This window comes from Melospiza melodia, chromosome 8 (assembly GCF_035770615.1).
Source record: "Melospiza melodia melodia isolate bMelMel2 chromosome 8, bMelMel2.pri, whole genome shotgun sequence".
In the NCBI taxonomy this organism is placed as follows: domain Eukaryota; kingdom Metazoa; phylum Chordata; class Aves; order Passeriformes; family Passerellidae; genus Melospiza; species Melospiza melodia.
The window spans coordinates 9,625,362-9,650,126 of record NC_086201.1 but is presented as its reverse complement, the minus strand read 5'-3'; the positions used below and the strand labels follow the sequence as shown (position 1 = coordinate 9,650,126).

General features: G+C 48.4%; 1 protein-coding gene across 1 annotated transcript in view; it reads right to left on the bottom strand.

Moving 5' to 3' along the window:
* Positions 1-24,765, bottom strand: part of ITGB5 (integrin subunit beta 5) — a 57,914-nt gene that overhangs the window by 4,412 nt on the left and 28,737 nt on the right. The window contains exons 9-12 of the mRNA XM_063161740.1: positions 22,230-22,364; positions 18,394-18,823; positions 1,673-1,895; positions 807-910 (exon numbers count right to left, since the gene is read on the bottom strand). Of these exons, the coding sequence (XP_063017810.1) occupies positions 807-910; positions 1,673-1,895; positions 18,394-18,823; positions 22,230-22,364 (892 nt within the window). The remainder of the gene's footprint in view (positions 1-806; positions 911-1,672; positions 1,896-18,393; positions 18,824-22,229; positions 22,365-24,765) is intronic.

Sequence of the window (24,765 nt, the reverse complement as noted above, 5' to 3'; positions counted from 1 at the left end):
GGGGCACTGGATGTGAGAGGAGACAATGGGAAAAACATCACCTGCAGACAGCTTAGGAGGAAGTGAGTGAAAAGCTGAGCAACGTGAGGGACTCCCACCTCTATAAATTAAGGAAGAGGAGGAAATGCCAGATGCAAACAGTAACTTATCCCTGCTTGATCTCCATCCCTCTCTCCAAGAGATATTGCTAAGGCCAAGGTCAGGATTGTGATTAAATCTGTTACAAGCCTGGATCCCCTCTACTCCCCTAAACAGCAACCAGGGACTCCCAGAACAGATCTTGAAAAGAGAGGGGGGAAGTCATCTGCTGAGGATGCACATGTGGGGTCACCTCTAGAAGAGGACACAAAGGGCAGGAGATTGCCAGGGGAACTTGTAGCAGTCAGTTCCACCAAAGCAGAACCCATTTTCAAAGCAGTTTTGCTTTCTTTTACCAGTTCACTTCTTCCAAGATGAAGCCTCAGATGATTAGAAAATGCCTTTTCTTGGGTAATAGGTTGTTCTTTTGCACTCTCTCACAACTCCTCTCATCTGTCTCATGTGACCTCACCCCACTCTTTGCTCCCTGCACTGGCAGTAGTGGTTAGATGTCATTTAAAATCAAGGAGTTTTTTACTTCACTATGGATTATAGCCTGGAGAGAGCATCACACATACCACACATACACATATTCAAACTACCTACATACACACATTTCTAAATACCAGGTGCTCCCTGAAGCTTTCTTTACAGATATGTTTTAGCCTGATTAAGAAGAGTTCAATGCCACAGTCACCAGTTCCCACCACCTGCAGCTGCCAGCTTACCAAGAACATCCACAGTGGTGATGATCTCATCCTTGCAGTGCTTTTGGCAGGTTTGGTTATCAGCCAGTCTTCCTGAGTTAAACAGCTTGCATTCAATACAATCCCTGCAGGAACACACACAGAGGGAAGACTAAGCACACGTCAGAAACTGCATGAACACGGGGATTCAGCCCTTGGGAAGGGATTCCCTGGGTCTGGTCTGGAGGCTGCACATCTGCACCACAAGGGAGGAGCAGCTTCAGGACCAGGCATCTCCACCGCAAGGATGGATTTATTAGGATTCAATGAAAGTGAAAAGCAGCTTGTAGGATTCAGTGAAAGTGCAAAGGATTCCATGAAGGTGCAGAGCAGCTTATAGGTTTGGGGTCTGTTTGCCCTTTGGATGTCAGGAGCTGCACGTCAGCTACTGCAAAATCCATCCTGCCTGAGATCAAGGCAGGCAGTCCTGCTGCTCTGTGCTAGTCTGAGGCTGATGCCTGGGCCACCTTCATTGCTGTGAGGCAGGGGCAGTGATTCTGATTCCAGTCCTCCCCTCCTCTGCAGCTCACAGCTCTCTGCACCCAGACATCTGCAGCTCAGAGTGCAGCAAAACTGGGGTTGCCAGCCCTTCCTGCAGAGTGAGACAGCACCAGAAATGAGCAGGGACATGAATCTCCACGAGCACTAGGGCAACAAGACTTGTTGCTGCTCTACCTGGAATACTGTCAGGGTACTTAGCGTGGGCTCCTAGCAGCAGCAGGCTTGCTTGGGGCTGATCACACATTTAACAAAGCAGAAGCAATTCCCTAGCTGAAAAGTCTCCCAGGAATCAAAGAGCTGCCCTTCCCACCAGGAGCGAGAAGTCCCTCCTGAACTCCTGTGGGTACCTTTTGGTGCTGCAGACACCGGGGCAGGTGGGACACTTCTCGCAGGTCTCTCCGAACGCGCCGGGCTCCGTGCACTGGCACCTCCCGCAGACGCAGGCGCCGCGGCCGCTGCACATCTGCCCGTCGCTGGACACGCAGCTGTCCGTCTCCGTGGAGCAGTTGCAGTTGTCCCCGATGAACCCCGCGTGGCACTTGCACTCCCCGCAGTGACACTCCCCGTGACCTGAGGGGGACAGCGGGGACAGGTGTCAGCAGGATTCCAATGGCCACCACTGGGTGCTGTGGTTGGCAGGGACCAGCAGCCCAGCAGGAAGAGCTGCCAGAGAGACCTTACTTGGCAGGGCAACAAACAGATGCTGTTGGGAAACACTTCAATATCAAATTAATATCAACATTCAGCAGCAAAAACTACCTACTCATTGCTCTTCCAGCTTCCCTCTATGGTTGCTTAAGACAAATGGGCACCTCCCCCTTCCTACTTTTGTATGAAATAATCTTTCTCTGTCTACATCAAGAGATATTAAGATGGGAATGGAATACTGCTCCCTTGCTGGTTTTGAGCTCAGAGTTCAGCAGCAAAAAGCCCAGCAGGTTGACCACCTCATAAAGTATTTCCTTCTCTTTCTTCTTAACAGTCTTACTTAAGAAATTCTCTTAAAACCTTGAAAAAAATTATATCAACAAGCACTATTTCCTGTGTCCAAACAAGAACTCTGTGTCCCAACCAGAGCCACAAAGGTTGCTGGGACCAGCTGAGTCCCCCTCAGGGAGTAGCTCAAGGCAGCTCACAGCAGAAATGGATGAAGAAACCAATCCAGCAAGGGCTCTTCTCCACTGAAGCATCCCCTTGGAGCCAAGGGGCTTAGTGAAGGGCTGAGAAAGTAAACAGGCTCCAAGGCTGTCAGTGACAGTAAGTGGAGTGGCTGTCCACTGAGCAGCTGGCTTCAGGGAGCCATCCATCTGCTGGAGACTGCTCAAATTCTTCCCTGGCCAGTCCCTAGGAGAAGGGATGCCTTTACAGGCATAGTTTATAGAGCTGAAGGGTTTGTACACAAGGCTCATCAGCAACCTAATTACAGCTCAGCTTTTCCACTGGGAAGAGCCTCGAGCACACCAGACATGATAAATTATACACACGCTCCTTTCATCGACACAAACCCGTGGATCTCCCTGCCTCTCCCACCGTGCCAAGATTATCAGAGGCTGTGGATTGCCAAGCTATATCCCCTGCCAAAAGTCACAGGAGCACCTTCTGTTTTACTAGGCATCTCATATATCCCAGCAAATCACAGGTTGTCCTTCTACAGCCTTCTCTGCAGTCCCACCGTTTGCTTTGGAGCCAGCCTGCATATTCAAACATTATTGGACAAAGGAGATTATGTTTACAAGATCTCTAGAGGTGACCTCCTTCTGTGCCTACATCTGATGGAGATTAAAATCCCTTGCTCTGCTTGCCTTCACAATGACAGCCTTGCCCTTTCCTCAGACAGAAAGCTCTGGGTTTGAGCCCATGGGCTCAGCTACATCCACAGCTGCTGCAGAGTGGGGGACTCCCAGGACCATCACTTCACAAGCAAACCAAATGGGGTGTCTGGCTTTTAGTCACAATTAATTCAGGTGATTGGGCTCTCACACACAGCAGGTTTGGTGCCACTTGCATGGCAATGCAAGTGTCCAAATTAGCTATAAACTATGGTTTTGTTAAATGGCACATTTCAAGGAATCCAAAGCAGCTGGCAATTAGTAAATGTGCTAAGGCTTGAATTTGAAGCCAAGAGAAGCAAGCTGATGGTATTCATACCACCCCTCAGTTCTCCTAAGACACCACAGAATGCAGCACAAGATGTGAGTCCAGAGGAAATCTGTCTCTGGACCATTAAATGGTTCTGCTTTTAAAGGCATCAGTGCTGGGTCACAGGAGGCTAGAAAGATTGCACATCCCTTCCAGCCCCTGGCAGACTGGAGGTAGAGCCTAAAATTACTGTCCTGGGGAAGGGAAATGGCCATTTGCAAATAATGCATCCTATTAAACCACTGTGATTGGAAAACTTAAGAAACAGCATCTTAAAGGATGTGGTTTTGTTTATTGACAGGGATGAAGAAAAAGCCATTCTGTATGAGGGTGACTAAGTGTGGGGTGTGAGCTTAAAATGTCAAAACACGTTGACATGTGTTTCCTGCCTTGGCCACACTGGCTTAGTGTTCAAGAAGTCACTGGCTGAAGCTCATCATGGTCAATGTGCCAAGAGCAGGAATTTCCGTCCTGACCTTCAATGGCAAAGGCATCACAGCCTTCACTGCTTCCATCACCTTGAAAGAGTGGCCACTGCTGCAAGCACCATGAGCTACACTTGGGGTGCCAACCATCTCCCACACAGCCTGAAGACTGGAGAAACTCAGTGAATGAGGAACATTTGGTTTTCATATGCACAACAAGAGTTGTCCCACATCTCAACATCCACAGCACCAGAGGTGAGAATACACTCCATCCTCTCACTAGGGACACAAACTGAGAGGAGTCCCGAGGCAATGTGGCAGCGAGGGTTTTGGTGACAGTGACCCAGAGCTGTGGTTTGCAGAGTGTTACCCATACTCACATGCTGCAGCACAGTGTGCTGCTCGTTCCCAGTCCCAGCTCTCTCTCCCACGGTCACACACAGTGCTGATGTGGCTAAGCACTCTCTGTGCCATCATGCCTGCAGGAAACCTTCCACCACCGTGCCCATGATGCATCCAGTTTCACTTCCCAGTTTCATTTCCACAGCAATGTGTCCTCAAGGAGGGTGTGTTTCAAGACACCTCTGCACCAGCAGCAGTCTCATGGTGCAGGACATCACCCTGGACTTTAACCCCCTTGAACCCTTTGAGTTTATACATTCTCTGTTAAAGCTGGTTTGTGAAGCCAAAATACATTAATTATGTTCTCCAAACATAATAAGAGATGTTTTCTTCTGTTCCCATATTCAAAATAAGACAAGCTTAGAAGTTTAAAAGATCCAGATCTAACTAGGAAATTAAATGCTCCCCCTGAATTTGATAACATTCTTTCCAGTTAGCTCCTGACCTTCAGGGCTGGGCTAACACAAACCACATGTCAGGAGGCAGCAGAAACCTGCAGAGGAAAGCAATGTTTCTGTGGGGTGAGAGTAGTCCCCAGACTGAGCTTTACTGGTCTGGGATCCATCCGGGCAGGAGCCATGGGGTGCACTGCTCCCAAGGACAGCACCAGAGTGGGCTGAGACTCACAGCCCAGCTGGTGCTTCCATCTCTCCCCATTCCAAAACACATCCCCATCCCACTGCTGTGCTCTGGCTGGGCTGCACATCTCACTGTCACTCAGGCAGCTTCTCCCAGGACATCATCCATCCTCAATTCACCCCAGCTGCCCCCCAGGATGGCAGCTACAGCCCAAATCCCCCCTGCCCTCAGCATGGCACCCCCACAGCAGCGCTGTTCTCCTTGTTCCCAAGCAGGGTCATTCCCAAATCAGGACAGCAGCTTCTGGCAGAAGCTTCCAGCCTCTGACCCTGATTTCATCCCAGCCTTCCTGACAGCAGGCTGTGACCCTGCTTGGCAGGACAGCCCGTCTGGCCTCTGTGATAACTGCGCCTTTTCGGAACTGCACCAAGATCTGAAACTCAGTGCACTAAAAGCTCTGTCACTGGGGCTTTTTATGGAAGGTGGTTCTCCTAAAGCCTCCTACTTCTGGGCATGACAAAGTTATGCAAAAAATACCAGCTTTCTTCTGAAACAAAAAACATTATTCTAGTTTTTAATGGAGAGGTGGCAAAGATTTGAAAACAAGCCTCCTCCAACACTCCTTTTTTCCCCCATCTTCTAGAACATTAAACTGACATGCCTAACATACAAGAAAAACAAGTCATGATATTTAAGCCAGTTTAGTGGTTTCTGAGCACTCAGGAGGAGAAAGATCATACTGTATTTTGCTCCCATTAAATCAAGCCATTTATTTTTGTGCCTCTGTGCTCACATCCAGACTTTGGGTCACAATCTCTGAAAGGCTGTGCTTTTGTCATTTTTGGTTATTTGAACAACTAGTCTGAAACAGAAAAAAGCCCACAGGAAAAACAACTAAGAGAAATAAGTTATGGCAAGCAATTTCCAAATTCTCCAGTGTCATTCCTTTAACAAGTCCTGGCTGCTTCTTCACCCAGAGAGCCCCAGTGAAGAAGGGGTCCACAACCATGGATCAAAAACATCTGCTTATGAGAGAAGTCAAACCCTACAGACACAGGGCACCACCTGAGCATCAGTTTTGTACCAGACCAGCCAATCTCTCAGCAAAAGTGCTCCATGTCTGGGGGAGAGGCTCTGTGAACAGCACATTTTGAGTGGGAAGAAGAAGGGCAGCAGAAAAGGCTTGGAAAACTTAGGAAACATAGGGCTTTTCATTTGAGAGAGGGCTAGGATAAAACACTGCCTGCCCAGGCAAATAAATCACCACCTTCCCCAATAATTTCTTTCCATGGCTCAAAGCAGGCAGTGCTGCACACCAAGAGGCCGGGCCAGGCAGCCTGCCCAGGGCACAGCTCAGGCCCAGGGCACTGCCAGATGGTCAGCACCCACAGGAACCTGGAGACAGCTCCAGAAATTTTAAACACCGGGGATGGGTTTAGGATCCACCCCTGGGTCATGCCAGTCCAGCAGGGAAAACAAGGGTGGCAGGTTGGCAGGAGCATCCCCAAGCCCTGGAGCCCACTGAGCATAGCAACCTCCTTGTGCTAAGGAGGCTGCTACATAAACACAGACAGACAAATGTCAAGGGTCCAAGGTTTCTGTGTAACCTGAAATTCATCCAACTGCCTCCACTCACACCAGGCGACAGCTTGCCCACACTCACTTATCCACAATGCAATACTGAAGCAGCAAAAGAAACACTGAGAGGTTATTAAGAAGTAAATAGTGCTTTTCTGAATGTTATTTACCAGACACCATGCATCTGTGCACCTTCCCATCGCAATGGATGTTCACATCCTGAAGCATATGGGTTTAACCAAGATTTCAGTCCCAGCACTGGGCCCACCTATCATCAAAAACAGCACTGGAGATGCAGACTAATGAAACCAAAGGTGAAGGAATAAATGCAGGCTTGAGCTGCTAATCCAGCCATGGGTACCACAAGTCCCATCACCAGCTGGACATTACTGCCAGCATCCCACAGTGCAGCACTGCCATGACAAAACCCCCCTCAGCACTCCAGTTTCTTCCCACTTGGGAATTTCTGGGTTCAGTGAGAACTGGACAAGGAAGACGTGGTTTTGGAAACTGCTGTTTCATGAAGGCAGCTGAAAGCTATCCGGGGCAGGAGGATTTCCTGTGGCAGCCCTGGCCAGCCTTTCCTCATTTTCCTTCTCTCTGCTTAAGAAGTGAAGCTGAAATGCAACCACGAGATACAGCTGATGATCCACCAGAAAGCCAAAATGGGCAATGAGAAGTCATTTCCTGAAAGAGATCTAAAGCTGCATTTCTTAAAATAAAGCCTTCCTCTTTTTTTTTTTTTCCAAGTAAGCTCAGCACTCCACAAATCCTTGACTTCTACTCACATTAGCTCCTCAGCCAAGCCTGCCACATGTGGCCTTTTGGATGGAGACCCAGAGCTGGGAACTGGAGCTTTCAGATCCTGCTGCCAACTCTGTTCCTGATGCAGGGAGAGCTATGGGGCAAGGGCTGGTGCCAGACCCTCCCAGAGGCACAGAGCTTTATCCTGAGTGGGGTGCTTGGGATGGATGTGGTGTTCTCCTTTGAGCCATGGGCCCAAATACCATCCCACCACTCTGAGCACGTGCTCATGCTTGGCTTTGTTACCCCCTAAGTACCGGACATGGAAGGCACTGCAGGAACTGCCAATAATTCATATTATTCCTTAAGCCAGATCAGAAGGGGCTGGTGTGTGTGAATCCTCTGGGGTTTTTGCCCCTACTGGGTCTCCCTCCAAACCTCTAACTCAAAAAGGGCCACTTTCCCTTCCTATAAACCTCCATCTGTCACATGCAGGTGTTCATTGTTCTCCCATGGTGCAAGGTCACCAAAGGTCTGTGGTTTTGTAATAGATTTCTCCCTCAACAAAGTACCTGGAAAAAATCAGAATATCACTCAAAGTAAGACAAGGAAAGAAAAAAAAGGAGAAAAAATGAACACACAGGCTGTGCTGCACTTCCCTTTCAGGTCAATTATGTAAGCTCCATCTTTTAAATGAAACTGAGCAAAATTCATGTTAACAAGAAATGCAGAGACCCAGAATTCCACTCACCTGCTGGTCTCAGGATTTCTGCCTTTAAGTCCCAAACACAAAATTCATTTCCAAATGTTCATTTCTGTCAATAACCATCACCAGAGACACCAAATTCAGACACCAAACTCACCAAGATGCTGGCTAGTAGAGCATTTAAAGCAAGTTTGTTCTAAGACCATCTAAGCTTTATTTTCTGAGCTCATCTTGGGGTTTTTTTGGAGCTTTCCATGGGGTTTTTAGCCCTGGGAGAGGGCAGCTGCACAGGACAGGAGGTTTGGGTATGTGCATGAATCTTCAGATGACACCTCTTGGTTGCAGCCCACACGTGGTGCCACTTTAAGAGTAGAGCCCCAAAGACAGAGCTCTGGCTCCCATAAAGATGTCAAAGCCGTCACTCCTGTATTCTTTAATTCTGCCCGGGCATTTAATGGCTCATTAGCATGCATTCACACTTGCTAAAGGTCTGCTCAGGGCCAAGGAGAAACTGCAGTGAAAGGAGGCAGAACAGCAGCGCTCTGTGCGGGTTGGCCCTCAAGGAGCTGCTGCCAGATCTGCGGAGAGCTGCAAGGCTTGGACAGCAATAGGAGCCTGGGCAGGGAGAAAGGAGGGGTAACAAAGGCAGCTTTGCTCCATCGTGCCAGGAATAGAGACTCTGGGAGAGCAGCACTCCATACACTGGGGAGAGAATGCCCAACCTAGCTGCAGTTTAAGTGAAGTGCCAGCACAAAGCCCTGGTGTGAGCAAGGTGGGGCAGGCAGGGTATGCCTGCTGCCAGGAACACCGAGGAACAAAAGGAATAAACACAGCACTGAGCACGAACACAAATGGAATCATCATTTGTGTTCCTGTGAGAAATCCATGCAAAAATCATCAAATATCTCAAGCTGGAAGGGACCCATTAGGACCACAGAGTCCAACTCCACAATAATCAATGATATTTACCAGATTACAATGTAATGTTAATGCCTGGTGGTGTAATAACAAATAGTGCATTTAAATGCTGTGAAAGAAATCTAGCACATCCATGGGGCACAAAGCATTCCAGCTAAGAACCATCCACCTGCACTGACCTGCAGCCACCTCTGACCCGAAGCACAGCACGGGGGTCCTTAGCAGTGCAATTAGAGAAGGGACCAGGCATTTTTACATTGCAGCCACAAGCACTGGCCATGCTTTCACAGGTCACAGCCAGCAGACAAGGGTCACCCCATGCTGTTTGTCCCAGAGGCCATTTGAACTCTGGGATCTTCAGCCTTTTGAACAGGCATGGAGCAGGATGGGGAGGCACACAGTCTCGGAGGACAGGGGCACATGACTCAATATTAAACTGAAAAGAGAACAGAAACCAGGTTAAAGGGGAAAAAATAAATTCTGAGAGGAAGAAGAAGAAGAAGAGAGAGATTGGGGAAGGATGGAAATAATGCCCTGGGAAGAAGCGGTTTCAGGAGCCGCCCAAGGACTGGAGATGGGAGTAAACACTAAGTCAGCCCCATGCTCCTCCAAAAGGCCACTGAGGATCTGTGTGCCAGACTTCATGAAGATGAAATCTGGAATGCAAACACCTCCCACGTGGCTCAGCCCCTCTGTGCATTGGGACCATGGGCTCCTGGAGATGAGCACACCCAGACCACCACAGGACACCCTGCTGAATTTGGTCCTGGCTAATGCTTAGGAACCTTTTGCTTACAAGTTAAAATCAAACAATTCTACAGAGGAGTGCTACTACCAGCCAGCCATTCACACAGGCCTAGTGTGGAATCTCTCTACAGCCTTTCAAATCATCTGGGAGCTCAGGGCTGGGTGTCCCTGCCCTCAAATAAGCCTTCCCTGCACAGAAGGTGCCACCCTGGCACAGGGAGCTCATGATACACAGAGCACTGCAGGCTGCCCACAGCCTCAGGTGAGCGTGTCCCAGCCATGTCCCTGCAGTGTCTGCTCCTCCTCACACTGTGTGAAGAGCAGACTTTCTCAATGACACTCCACACTAAAGGCTGAGAGGGTTCAAGTGCTGCTCTCAGAGCTCACTGCTGTCTGGCAGAGCATGGCCAGACCCACGGGAAGCAGCCCAGGATGACCCCAGGGCTCAGACACCAGCTCTTGTTGCCAGAACAAGGCCTAAAAGCCAACATCCCACATGTGTCAGCAGCAGCAGGAGCCTCCACAGTTCCCTTCTCACCTGTGGAAACGTTTTCTACATCACTGCTTGAGCAATCACATACTGCTGCTCCAAAATGTTGCAACAGCATGGCAGTCCCACACTCTACAGGAGGGCAAGCAGGAATACCAACAGTTCAACAGATGGCCTAAGAAAAGATCTGGTTTACAGAAACACACATTTAAAGAAAACAAAACAAACCTTTTTCTTGGTTTGGGACTTAGACATTATGCAGCCAAATGACGCTGGACAAACAGCCAAACAGCATTTGCAGGGAGCTTGTAAGCAGGAACAGTGGCATCAATCTGAGCAGGATGAAGGTGGATTCAGTTGACTGCTCTTCCCCACCACAGTCCTCAGCCCTGCCTGCTCCAGCTGACCTGGTCCTTACTTTTTTTTTTTTAAGCTGACCCACTGGACTGGAATAAATGGAGCTGACCTAAACCTATTTCTTTACAGCAATCCATGTGATGAGAGTCAGCAGAACAGCTTTGCAGTTTAACCCTAGAAAATGAAGAGGACAGCAGAGGTGCCCCATTAGATTTGTTCCTTATTAAATGTTTGTAGTCTATTCTTACTGGAGCCAACCTGTTTCCCAGGGGGAGGAGGGATGTAAGCTGGAGAGGGGATGCCCACCCAAGAGTGACACCAAGCACAGGTGCTCTGGCCTCAGCTCCTCACAGCTATGGGACACAGCAAGTCAGAGGTTTCTTTTTCCTTCTTATTCAGGGGGATTATTTTGTTTTATCCATTTATTCTCTGGCTCCCAGGTATCTCAGGACAGGACCCTTGGCTGAGCAGCTCCTGCAGGTGATAAAAGCAAAGGCCAAATGGGAATGGACCAAGGAGAAAGGTCTTTAGGAAGCTTGAAAATAAACATGCATTCTGAGTTTTGACCACATTGTAAAAGAGAGATGCTACAGCAGTGCCATCTCCTTGTGGTCTGTTCTGGGGATAAGGTCCCCTGGGCTCTGCAAGGGGCACTGTAGACAGGAGACCTCAGGGTGCCTGAAACCAGGTTTGTGGGCTGCCAAGGGCACCCTGTGCCCTACACAGTGTGACAACACACACAGACTGCTGTGTCTTCCAGCCCAGACTCCTCCTCCTACCCTGCTCTTTGGTGGGAAAAGGGGCATTCACAGTGCTACAACACCCTAATGACACAGGGGTTTGTTTCAGAGGGCTTTACTTGGTTCTGGTCACCCCCGAGCACTCTCCCATGCCCTGCACCCGACAGCACCCGCAGCCACTGACCCCTGAGCCCCCAACCTGCCGCTAATGACTGGGACTGCTCACAAAGCAACTGGTACTGTGAGGCTGCAGCACAGTGACCCCAGCTGACACTGCATCCTCTGTCACCAAAATAAGCTTCAAATATGCTGGGAGATGTGAGCTCCCCGTCCTCCTCCCACAGGGGAAGCACAGAGGGATTGACCTGCGGGGCAGCTGCCCCAGAGACAGAGCTGCATCCCCTGCAGCTGCCCGGCTCACAGCTGCACTAGCACTTAGCAACAGCCAAAGGATTATTTTTAACTTCCATATCTATATGGCCCTTTTGTCTCTCCCCTTCAGGTTCTCTTTTACAAGCAGTGCTCAGAAAAACCTACAAGATTACAAGACTTGACGTGACTAAAAGGAAACATTGCAGATGTGGTTTAGGCTCTGTTCCCTCTCTTCTTTCTGCCACAGGCCACCCTCTTCCCTTCTAGCAGGGGTACATTCATCAAAAGCCACCCCACATGCAGCACAACCACAGGCAGTGGGCACAGAGGAAGATCTCCTTCCTCCCCAAACCACACTCAAACATCACCTGCACCTCAGAGGTTAACAAATCAAATACTACCCATTTCTTTCTTAACAGTTGCTTCAGGTAAAAAATTTAGGTATTAGGAATGAAAGTAATTAAGATCAAAAGTAAAATGCTGTTGTGTGTCTGAAAGATGTGGATCACCTTTATTCTCAGATCTGAGCTTTCAGATGCACACCAGCATCCTCCATCCAAGAGGCAGTTGTTATTGCCACCCAGGATGGTAGCTTTATTCACCACTGGGTAGGTGAACAGTAACTACAAAAGTACATGTGGAACAAAGTCTATTTCCAGATGATGTGTCCATGGGCACAGTGATTTGTGTAGTAACAGATCCCATCCAAATCCCCAGGGTGGAGATACCAGCAGGGGAATCAAACCCAAGTGCCACTCTCAAAGCATGCAGGACCTGAAACCAGGGCACTGGCACTGAGCCATCACCCCACTGGCTGTAAAATGTGTTATGGACAGGGTACAGTGAAAACAAATTGCAAACGCACGAGTGAGGTTTCTAATTTGAGGCGTGTTAAAACAAAACAAAACAAAACAAAAAAGCCTTATCTCCATGGGCCTTAGTACAGGCTGAAACCTCCCTGAGCTTCCCTATTTACTAAAACCAAGAGAGGAAGCATTCAGAAGTAAATACTGAGGACTTGAATGAGCTCAGCAGTTTATGCAGTGGTTTCAGCAGGGCAGCTGGAGCCACATCACACGTCAGCTTGGCTACTCTCTGCAAAATAAACCCCCAATTTTCAATGAGCTGTCCCTTCCCACATCCCATCTCAGAAGTGATTCTGACACTTGCACGTATTGCAGATGTGACACCCGCTGCTCTGTTGCTGATCTGAGTTTTCTGTGTCACTGGAAGCCCTGTGCTGGCAAGGGAGGCCAGCCCAGCTCCTGTGCTCCAGGGCATCCCCACCGTGCTGTGCTTCAGCCAGCCACGACCTTCAGTCACCTTAACCAGCTCAGATGCTCACAGCTGCTCACAGGCTAGGGAGACTAGCTTCATTTACTGATGCAAAACTGTTCATAAATCTGATGTATTGTCCAATTCTAAAAAAAAAGAAGAAGAGAAACCACAAAAGACGTGATTCCCCAAAGCTGGACCACCATCAGTAGCTGCTGTGTTGCTCAGGCAGTATGGATTTTTGGGATGAGATCTTTTGTGTTTTAGGGGGTGGAAGGGCTACAGCATGACAAGTGCTCTCTGTAATTAGTGATGTGCACAGCCAGGGTCCTGACTGAAGAGCACACAAATGACACTCACACAGGGAGCTGGGGAACAGTGGTGGTGGGTAAGGGGAAATTTCTTTAGAGACCCATATGATGCCATATTACTCTGTGTCCCCCCATCCAAGAAAAAATAGGTCTGGAGCAACTGAAACTAATGAAGCTTGGTCTCCAACAAGCAGTCTTTCTTCATTAGAGGCAAATGTGTGATGCCCTTACTGGGGCCTCTCCTCCCTCCTGCCACCTTGTTTTATGGGACCCTCAGGAATGCAATTAGGGCAGAGATGTTTCCTCCTTTGTCAAAGTGCCTGGCAGGCAGCCAAGGAGTTCAAAAGCCTGTGGGTTGTGCAGCCAGCTGCCCCTTCCCCAGCCCAGCTGCAGGCAGGAGGGCTTTCTGCCCTCTCCCACAGCCACCCACATTTCAGAGTAGAGGGGACAGAGGGATGTGTTGAAGATCTCAATGCAAAAAGGCAACCTCTCCACCCAAAGTAAAACTGGGAGTAAAGCATTTGAGGGTTTGGGAAGCCTCTGCCTGCTTTGTCAGAGCACAGTGATGCAGATAACCCAGCTGAATTTCTTTTGTAAGAACAGAATACTTGTGTAACCCATCCCTTATGGCCCCTCCAGAAGCTGGATTAATGGCTTGAAACAGCTGCTCTAGAGCTGTTACCTGGCCTTGGGGGGCAGCAGAACAAATGTCACTTATTAGTGACTAAGTGACATTGATTCTGAGTTGGATGCAACTGGAATTAACATTTACTCCACATTATAAATTACTCCCTTTTCCCACTTCCCTCACAGATGCAGGAGGCATGTTAAACCTCCCACTAACAGGAATTAAATCTTGCTGGTTCTTTAGATTCTTTCTCACCCAAAATCTGCTTCTCCACTTCATGAGGGGGACTACAAAAGGACTGGAGGCATAGACAGCACTGTCTGCAGGCATCTCTCCTCTCAAATGCTGACAAAAATGAGGCTCCAATATTTATAAACGGACTTAAGAATTAATTTTTTTTCCTAGCCAAAGGACCAAATGCCAAGAGACAAGAAACAAGTTCATTTCAGAGTATTTCAACCCCACTTGGCTTCTGCTGGGAATACAGGATGTCTGAGCATAACATGCCACCCATCCCTGTGCCATGGCAGTGACTCAATGGGGACAGCTTTATACACATCATAAAAGGAAGAAATGCCTGCACAGATGGGTGACGGGCTCATGCCACAGCCATGGAAGTGCAAAGCAGTTTGCCCGAGTGCATTTTTACCTCTGAGCTCAGAAATCTGTGCTCTCCTCCTGGTGCTCCCCAGAACCTCAGCTCAGGTTGGACTGGCTGTTATCTCATCAGCTCTGTGTGGGATGGGCATTCCTGTTCATGGCATCACCTTGTTCAACAGCTGGGGCAGGTGTGAATGCCTTTGATGGGGGACACCACAGCCTGTGTGCTAAACCTGAGCCTGGGTTCCACTGTTCTAAGCACAGGCAGTCATCAGAAATGCACTGAGAGGCAGTGACTGCCTTCTATGCAGCCAGAGGATTCAACGAGTATAAACAAAACTCTTGACAGCAGTGATGAGTTTCCCTCATGGGTCCAAGCCAAGAAACTCCCAAGCAAGGACAGGGACAATAATCTGCTGCAAAATCACATCTCCCTACACTCTGCTTTCTTGGTTTGTGCTTTAGCTAAAACCTGCACTCCCCCCAGAGAGTGACAGGCACAGGGATGACAGAGCCTTTCAGGGACAGACACTGTGCCCAGGAAATGACAGAGTGAGGGCAGGGTGTCATTTCACCCCCAGCAGGAACAAAAACAGCAACCAGCCGCCGTAGAGACTGCCCTGAGAATCAACCTGCTCCCAAGGCATCACCCACACCCTTCTGGCATCCAAGTCTACATGTGCTGGAGGACAGATGTTCAGTGCTGAGCTAAACACATGGTCTCTTCTGAAAAGGTCCCATTTGTAGGGGGCAGAGAGCATGGTGTGCTGGAAGCCCCCAGCAGTGTTTGTGCAGCACAGGGCTGTTTGTTAGGGGCAGCCTTGGGCACAGCCCTGCCATGCAAGCTTGTGGTGGGCTGGGAAATCCCAAACCTCTTGGCCTGACAAAATCACCTCAAAATGCTTTGTCACTGGCACAGTGCTTGCTACAATTCAGATTTAGCATCACAACTCATGCAGCCATGCCAGACTCCATCCTACCCCTCAAGCAAAAAGCTTCCTTGGCCTCAGCCTACCCTTTGTTTTCTTTCATAGCTATAAAAAGGACTTTTAAATTACTTTTAAAAACTTCAGCAAATCCCAAACCAGCTATGATGTGCTTCCCAGCACCAGACATCCTCCACAGGGACAGAGGCAAGCAGGTGCAACAGAAGGTACATAACTTGCTTTCCTGTGGAGCAGCAGAGCTCTAGCCCTCCTGCTGGAAAGGAAATTTGAGCAGAGGTGAGTCCTTCTTTTGCAGCAACAGCTACACCAGTAAATTACAACCTCTCTTTATAGCACTGATGCCCTGCTTGCTTTTAAATATTCTCCTTATGGGTGGGATGAAGTTATCAAAACAATGTGGTCTTCTGGAGAACTCCCAGGCAGCAGTGCTCCTAATCACTTCACAGCTGAGTTTAACTTTACCCCCTTTCTACCTTCAAACACTTTTTTTGTGCTTGCTCACCCATCTTTCCACTCATGCACCAGCAGGGAGAGCCCCACAGACCTCCCCAGTCTGGGTAGTCATTGTCAGGGTGGAACTGGCCTTTCCCACTGGATCCCAGTGGGATCCAATCTCCAGAACAATTCCAAACCCAGAGCATTGCCTGCCTTATCTTCAGCACTGACAAAACCACTAGCCAGGCTGCAGGAAAATGAACACAAACATCCTCTATCCACCTAACAACACAATCGCCTCAAACAGTCAGAAACTTGCAACCAGCTTATTGCCCCACTCTGAAATATGCAGGGGAAGATAAACAGCAGTGGAAAAAACACCACTTCCCTGGAGAAAACATAAAAAGTAACTATTTTTTCCAAGCTTACACTTGTTTGGAATTTTTGTCCAAGGTTTTCAGCTACGGAAATATTTTACTTGCTTCAAAGCAGGCAAATTTTAAAGAACAGCCCTTTGCCCTGATCCAACTGAGGGAATTATGTCTGAGGGCTAATCCAGGCAATTATGTTCAAGGTAAATTATTTGACCTTGGACTGATGAGGTTTTAAAACCATTTTAGCAAACACAGCTAAATAACTCGTCTACCTTTGTTTGAGCAAAGCTGACTGGCTACAGCTTCCCCAGTGAATGACTTGTTTTCCCAGTGGGAGAAAAATCCATACATAAAACAGCTTTAGGAATCTTTAATACAGCTTTTCTCTAATAAGTAACAGCCTGAAACACAATCTTTCCTTTCACCTGTGACGCACCAGGGGATTACACCACATACTTCATCTTTAAAAGAAGATTGTTTCTGCCTAGGCAGGAAAGGATGGCACACAAAGGAAAAATCCAACCTATGACAACACCAAAAAAGCCTCGGGGGATTCAAGCCAGTGCTGGTTTACTCTTTCCTGGGGAAACACAACAGTGTGCAAGAGACGTGCATGGTTAATCAAAATAACAACACCAAAGCCAAGACTCTGCTCATCTCTGTGGGATGCAGGTGTGGGAACCCAGGACATCCCTCTGGCTGTCCAGGATGGCCAGGACCCCTGCCAGGGGGCTCAGAAGCCCTGGCATGGAGCCCAAAACACCTGTGGGTTTGATTGTGGCCTGTGGAGCAAATTACCAACCATATATGAAGATCAGCAAGCCACAACAGTTTAGGTAGAATAATAGTGAAGTTATCACGGGGTGGAAAAGTAGATTTTAGGGTTTCTGGTATGGGGGTTCAGGAGGCAAGATAGAGGGAACTGGGTGTGTCCAGCCTTTCTCCTTCTTGGCCTCCATCTTCTGCTGTGATGTTGGCACTTACAGATTGGTTTAGAGTAGAAGCTCACTGTCTCACATAGGTGATAGGTGTTGGAAAGTAATTGTAAACATTGTGTACCTAGTTTTTAGTATAAAGACATAACACTGCCCCAGGGGCAGGCAGAGTGCCTGGAACTGTCCTGCTGGATGGACCTCGGCAGGACAGGAGAAAGAATTTTATAGATAAGATATAATAAACAACCTTGAGACCGAGAAATGAAGAGCTGTGACTCCTTCTTCGAGTGCCGGGCTGGGAAAAGGGACTTTCGAAATTTTCTCGGGGTCACTCTGACAAGCTAGAGATCCTGACATGCAGGGAGACAGCTTTTGACTCCAATGCTGGAAACCCAGTTCTGATGAGGATAATGCCATTTTTGCTCTTAACTGTGGATGCCTCTAAACCTCTCCCTCCTCATTCCCATAAGGAACAGAAAGGGAGCACAGACTCCTCCATACACAGGGCAGATTCCCTCCACACTCCAGCCCCATTCTGGGGCACTACCCAGCAGCTTTCTCACTACCACGACACCGAGGGCCCGAGGGTATTGGAATTTAATACCAATATAGCTGGATGGAACATGCTTGGGTTCGTCTGGCCCTTGCTGCTTGACCAGAGGTGGCAGCTGTAGTGGTTTCACCTCAGAGACACCTCTGGCTGGCTGGATATTCCAGCTGGGCGCTTGGGACAAGTCCAGGCCTGCAGGAGCTCAGGTTTACCTCTGACGGAGAGGCTTCAAGGCGAGGTGAAGGAAAGGAGTCGGGTTCTGCTGGAGGGTTTGGATCCAGAGCTTTATGCCTGGCCCACAAGCCTCTGAATCCAGCAACAGCTCCAACAGAACCCCAAACCAAGTGGTTGCTGTGTGTTTGAACCCCAGGGAGAGGGGGAGGGAAGGGGTAGATGTGCCACCAACCAGGTAAGGGTGGGGGAGTCTCAGAGGACAAATGACATCTGGATGGCCCAATGTCCCCAGGGCTGAGAGGAATCTTTTGAACTTTGCCAATCACTTTGCCCTTTCTGGAATGTCAAGATTGACAGACAGCACTCTGCAGGGGCAAGGGAGGGGAAGGGAGAGGTGATTGGCACACGAACTGGGATGACTGAAACAGGCTATTACATCGCACCGCAACAGAGAATAATGCAATTTTTGCTCTTAGTTGTGGATGCCTCTAAACCTCTCTCTCTTCATTCCCATAAGGAACAGAAAGGGAGCACAGACTCTTGCAGAAACAGGGCAGATTCCCTGCACACTCCAGCCCCATTCTGGGGCAGCTTCCTCACGACCACGACGCCAAGGGCCCAAGGGAGGGAACAGGCTCCTACCTGAGCAGAGGACTCCCTTGTACCTGGCGCAGGAGAAGTCGTCGCACTCGCAGAAGGGCCCGTAGATGTTGCCGAACTCGCTCTCGTAGCACTGGCACTGGTTGCAGCTGCACTCGCCGCGGCCGCTGCACAGGGGCTTGCCCTCGGCCTCGCGGCACAGCGCGTGGTGCAGCTCGCCCATGGCGCCCTCACGGCACTCGCAGCGGGCGCCCAGGTAGCCGGGCTCGCACTCGCACAGCCCGCAGGCGTAGGTGCCGTTGCCGCTGCACTTGGCGCTGGCGGGCGCGGCCCGGCCCGTGCAGCCGCACTGGCAGCGGTAGCTCACGGCCACCTCCAGCGTGTCCCGGAAGCCGGCCGGCTTGATGGTGAAGCTGTGGGACGCGGCCTCGGCCGGGCAGCTCCGCGCCTCCACGGACACCTCGAAGGAAACCTGAGGGGAGATGGAAGGGGATGGGCGCTGTGAAAAACGCCAATCGCTTTGGCCGAAGTTGGGAGCCCAGTTATAAAATTTTAAAAGTTTAATAGTAATAAAATGGTTATAAAAATAGTAATACAATTAGAGTAGTAATAATAATTTGGATGATTTGAATTAGGACAATATGAGACAATAGAGACAAAGAGTTACAGACGTCCAGGTACCTTTTTCTGGGCCGCAAGAGCCCGAAAAAGGACACCCGTTAACAAAGGATTAACCCTTAAAAGCAATAGCCTGTGGCATATTCATACATCTCATATGTGATTCATAAATTCCATTCAAATACAGGATTCTGTCTGGTCAGTGTCAACTTCTTCCTCTTAATCCTAACAGCGTCATCAGAGATGAGCGAGGCAGGAAGAAGTTCATTTCTTCTGATAATGGAGCAATAAATTCTTTTTCTCTGAAAGATTTAGGTGTCCTGTGGCTGCTATTTCTCTGCAAGTCCTTTCTTTAAAAAATGTATCCTACATAGTGTGAAAAATGCATGTATTTTATGATTGGCTTTTCGCAGATATTAAAATGAATATATGTGTTGTGTTAGAAAGTAATGCTGTATTAATTCTCTTAAGTAGTGTGTTAAATATAGTTTTAGGTTATAAAAAATGTTAAAATAGAAACTGTGCTATGTAAGATACTTTTTAAAGAAAGGACTCGCAGCAAGATAGCAGCCACAGGACACGTAAATCTTTCAGAATTTTTTGCCCTCTTATCAGAAGAAACAAACTTCTTCCCGCCTCGAAGGCGCTGTTAGGATTCAGAGGAAGAAGTTGACATGACCAGACAGAATCCTGTATTTGAATGGAATTCATGCATCATGTATGAGATGTATGAATATGCAATAGGTTATTGTTTTTAAGGGTTAATCCTCTGTTAACGCTCGTGCTGCCCAGAAAAAGGTACCTGGACCATCCATAACTCTTTGTCTCTATTGTCTTATATTGTCCTAATTCAAATTGTCCAAATTATTATTACTCTAATTGTATTACTATTTTTATAACCATTTTATTACTATTAAACTTTAAAAATTTTAAAAACAAGCGATTGGCGTTTTTCACAATAGTATAGTTTCTATTTTAACTTTCTTTATAACCTAAAACTATATTTAACACACTACTTAAAAGAATTAATACAGCATTACTTTCTAACACAACACATATAATATTCATTTTAATATTTGTGAAAAGCCAATCATAAAATATACATTTTTCACCAAAGCAGCTGCCAGCAGTGTTCCCTGGCAGGGAAGAGCAAATGTGCTGGGGAAAATCCATGGAGCAATTCCACAGAACTCAGCGCGTCAGACCTTCGTTCCCAGGTGTGCAAAAAAAAAAAACCCAAACAATTGCACATCCAGCAAGGGCACCTGCAGCTCAGAGCACCAATATCTGTCTGTCCTGTGAGGGGCTGGGAATCCAAAACATTTTAAAACTCTCTGCTGTCAGCCATTCACAGCAATTTTCCCCATCGGGACCACTGGTTTCTGTGCAGTGGGAAGGAACCTGCCTATTCCCATTAAACAAACAGGGCAAAACTCTAGCAAATAACCCAGTTTTCATGCTATTAAAAATAGAAAACTCTCTCAAAACAAGATCTAACCAACACAGCAAAGAGCCCAAGGTGCCTATAAGATCATGGATTTAGAAGGTTTTATGAGACTCCTGATTTGCACGTGGAAATGTGTATCAGCCCCACAGTCCCAAGCTTTTGGCATGCTGCTCACAGGCCATTTTGAATGGATGCTTCTATCAAGCCTGGCTTCAGAAGGGTTCTGCACATCATTAAATGGTTATACATCACACCCCTACTCGTTTTGTGTTGCTACAATCCAGTGTCAGGGATTTTCTCCTTGAGAAAACCAAGACCATACTTTGGTTGCTTGCTCAGCCCCTGATTTAATCCTGTTCTTTGTTAGGGCTGGTCAGTGCTGCCCAGAGCTGCCAGTTAGCAAGGAGGATTAACCTTGTTCCAAGGAAATGAGACCCTTTCCTAGGCCTCAGGAAGGAATGCTTTCCCTCTGGGGACATTTGGGGGTCACCTCAAGCTCTCACTGACTTCACTGTCCCACAGGGCAAGGGGAATTGTGCAGATGAGGACACAGCAGCCACCCCTGGCAGGAGAGCTGCACCCCCAGAAATCTCCCTGGGCCCCCTCCCATTCCCAAGGCCTGAAGCAATTAGGAGAGAAGCTCAAATTACAGAGGAGGAGATCAGAGAGCAAGCTAAGGGGATCAGGGTAATCCTGCTCCCTTTCACCCGCTGACACCCACAGCCCCAGCACTAAGCCCTGGCAGATTAGGGTGCAGTGCCAGCATGATCCTCTTTGGGGAAACTTCCTTAGCAGGAGTCAAATCTCCTGAAAGCAGTGGGGCAGAAAGCAGCTGAAAAGAGGGGATGGAGGTACATGACCTCACCATCCTGTGGTGTCTCTCCCTGTGCACACATCATGACACTCAGGGTGCCCCTAAAATGGAGCGGTGCCAGCTCCCTGCTGCACTCACAGCCAGACCCTTTATGGCACAAGCTGCAGCAGCTGGAGCCATCCAAGGAGCTACAGGGATTGCTTTCACCTACCTATCCAGGACCCAGTAAATTCAGTTGCAAAAGCAAGGCCACTTCCCTGTTTAACATCTCACATGATCCTTATTTGGTGGGGTAAAACTCCAGCTACTGTTGACTCTTTCAAACTATTTTTATATGTCACAGCACTGAGAGCCCTGAGGTATGTTGGCAGAGTCACTCTTCTCAAATAAGGCAGTCAGGCTGCTAATGAACCCACACCCACGGCGTCAGACAGCAAAAGTCTGAAGAAAGGGAGGAGATTCCCCACCAGCCTGAGACCCCCTGCCCTAGCCCTGCAGCCCAGCAACTCATTTATCTGCATCAACACTCAATTTAAACAAGCAAAGCTTAGCTTCACTTCTTTTTAAAAAGCACAGGATGGATTATGCCACGTTAATATTTATTTCAATCTGTGCTGCCATCCTACAATCTAGGAACTGAACACAGGAGAGGAGGGTTGCTGCCTATGGAATTTCAGAGGTGAGAGTGTGATGTGAATATCTGTGAATGAGGGAAAAAGGCCCATTTTTGACTATTGCATCCTGCTGCCTGATCAGGACCTTTAGCTCAGTATGGCACACAGGATGCCTGTATTCCCTCTTTCCTCACAGCTCACCTTGGACTGACCGGCACCACCCAGAACTAATTCTAGCAGAGCCACTCTCTGTGGGTTTCTGTATCATCAGGAGGTGAGCAGAGGAAAATGAACAAAACTGTGTTTTATTGCCCAGAACCACTCATCAATGGAGGGAAGCAGGTGAAAGAGCCTCTCCAGGGAACAGATCAAAAGGCAGACTCACCGTATCTCCAATTTTGAGGTCCCCACACTTCCTGAGCCCAGGATAGGACAACCCATCCTGGCAGGTGGCCGTGAAGGTCAAGCCAATGTCCTCAGGGCTGTCCCAGACTGTGAGCTCCACCTTGGACCGAATACTCTGGAAACACAAGGGGAAAGCAAACCCATCAAGCTCCCAAAGACAGAATGGTTTCTTCTGCTTCAGTCTCTTCTCCTGCTGTTTCCAGAGGGTGGGTAGGACATCTCTGCACCTATATGAAAAAAAAATCATCCCTGCACACACATTGACATTGTGAGTTGAGTTTGACTCAACCAGCCCAGAAGAGTTCTGATGATCTCAATTAGATTCACAGGGAGCTGCCTGGCACCCCTGCAGGGTGCAATGGACACTGCAGCCAGCACTGGAAACATACAGGTGCACAAGACAAAGAAGAAAACCTTCTCAACCAGAAACAGAATATCTCTGAATTGAAGGTCAGAGCTTTCTGTGCACATCTGCACCTTCTCCTCCCCATAACCCAGCTCCTGAGCAAAGTGCAAAGCCTGATTCTCCGCTGGCAGTTGTCCTACAATGTCTGTTGTGCAGCACAGAGAAGATGTGAAACTGCACTAACTCTGTCCTGCTTCCTTCATTCCACCCAACTGGTCAGAAAAATGTATTCTCCCTCTTAGAAGAAAAAGCTGAACAAAAAGCACCCTTTCATAAGTGTCAGCTGGAAAAAGTACCATGGGAAAAAATTAATGAGAAATCTCTTTCTTTGAAAAAACTTTTCAAAGTGAAGAGCATTTTCCATCTGTGAGGTTTTGGTGTGCTTCTACCCCTTTCTTCTGCTTCTTAACTCTCTTCCCTGCTGCATACACAGACTTTTTAAGTCACAACAAAATGAAGTTTATAAATATTAATTCGGAATGACATTGTTTTGTTTAATTCTTCCAAGGGCTGGAACTGATTTTCATACCAGTGGTGTCCAAAAACGACAAAGTTTTTCAAAATGGAGCTTTTTGTACAAATATGCTTATTACCCAAAGCCAGCTTCCAGCTCCATCCTTGTCCCCAGCCCTCACCAAAGAGGCCAGATTACGGAAAAGTGCTAATTCAGACCTCTTGCCAGTACATGTGATGACAAAAGCAGGGTGCACATGCCAGCAAACAGCCAATGCTTGTAGAAATGGACAGGAAATAAATGAGTTTTGGCCGGGTGAATCTAAACAGTCCTTGAGGAAAGAAAGGAATAATTCCTATCTCTCTACTGTAACAGAGAAGCTTTCATGGGGTAACAACTGGGACCACATGGAGCATCCATTGCCTGTGGGCTGAATGCTGTGTGTGCCAACTGCCAGTTAATCTATGGATGCTGTTGTGGCCAAATCATCCTGTAGAAATTAGCTGCTACACTGATGTGCTCCTCTCTCTTCTTTCCCAGAGGATCCTATTGGGAGCATGGCAGAAAACAGGACACCAGGCCAGGCCTCAGGATGGCCTTGCACAGGCTCATCCTATGTTCCTACACAAATCCTCTTATCAGCCCTGTATGGTCCTGCTGTTACCCCAAATGCAGTGCCATTGTTATCAGCCCCTTGGCTCTGCTACACCCCAGTGTCTTCTGACAATACCACAGCCACCACGGAGGGCAACTGGTGGCTGCAACAAGAAACACTCCCAGGACCTGCCTGGATTTGGTTTAGGAAAGTGCTTCTTAAACCAGCATCCCATTTGCTCTCATCAGCCCAAGCCCAGCCCTGTGTCTGGGCACAGCCTCCCATGAGCTTTTCCATCTCCCAGGCATTGTAAGATTTGGGGGAAGGGCAGGAAGAAAGCAGTCCCTGTTCTCTTTTGCTTCACACCTGGTGGGATGAGGGAGAGGGGACAGCATGCTGGGCAGATGAAAAGGGAGATGAAAGATGAAGAGATGAGGAAAAGGAATCTTGAGGGTAACATAAGCCCTGAGCAAGTCTGCTGTGTGCATCAGTGAGGGGAAGCAGATGACAGAGGACCAGAGAAGGAGAAAACACTGAGGGAGAGGGACTGAGCCAGGCCCAGAACATCAGCCACTGCCACCCCGCAGGAGAAGACAGTCCTGTTTGCAGATGAAGGATTTCTCCAGGCTCAGACTTCCCTTTGCACAGGGACTAAAAAAAGGTTCACTCTCATTTGGGAAACAGAATTTTAGCCATCTCCTTCAGTGAGAATTTCCTCCACCATTTCGGAAAAAACAAAGCTACCAAGAGGAGATGGGCTGGGCAGGTGCCAGGTTTGGGTGGCCCTGGGCTGACTGTGGCTCCTGACAGCATCTCTGGGGGTACCACCCACACCCATCACCAGCTGAACAGGCAAGAAATTAACCCCAGCCTCAGCACTCAGCCAGCCCACAGAGCTCACTCCATGGGGCACCTTGGTCAAGCACCCAAGTGGTTTCCAGGCAGCTGTGCTGGAAAGCTCACAAGGAAAGAGAAGGAGGGAGCAGTGGTGCAGCCACAGGGTTCCCAATGGTTTTCATTGTATTGATCTGCAAAGGCTTGAGGGGTGGTGAAATGGAGGC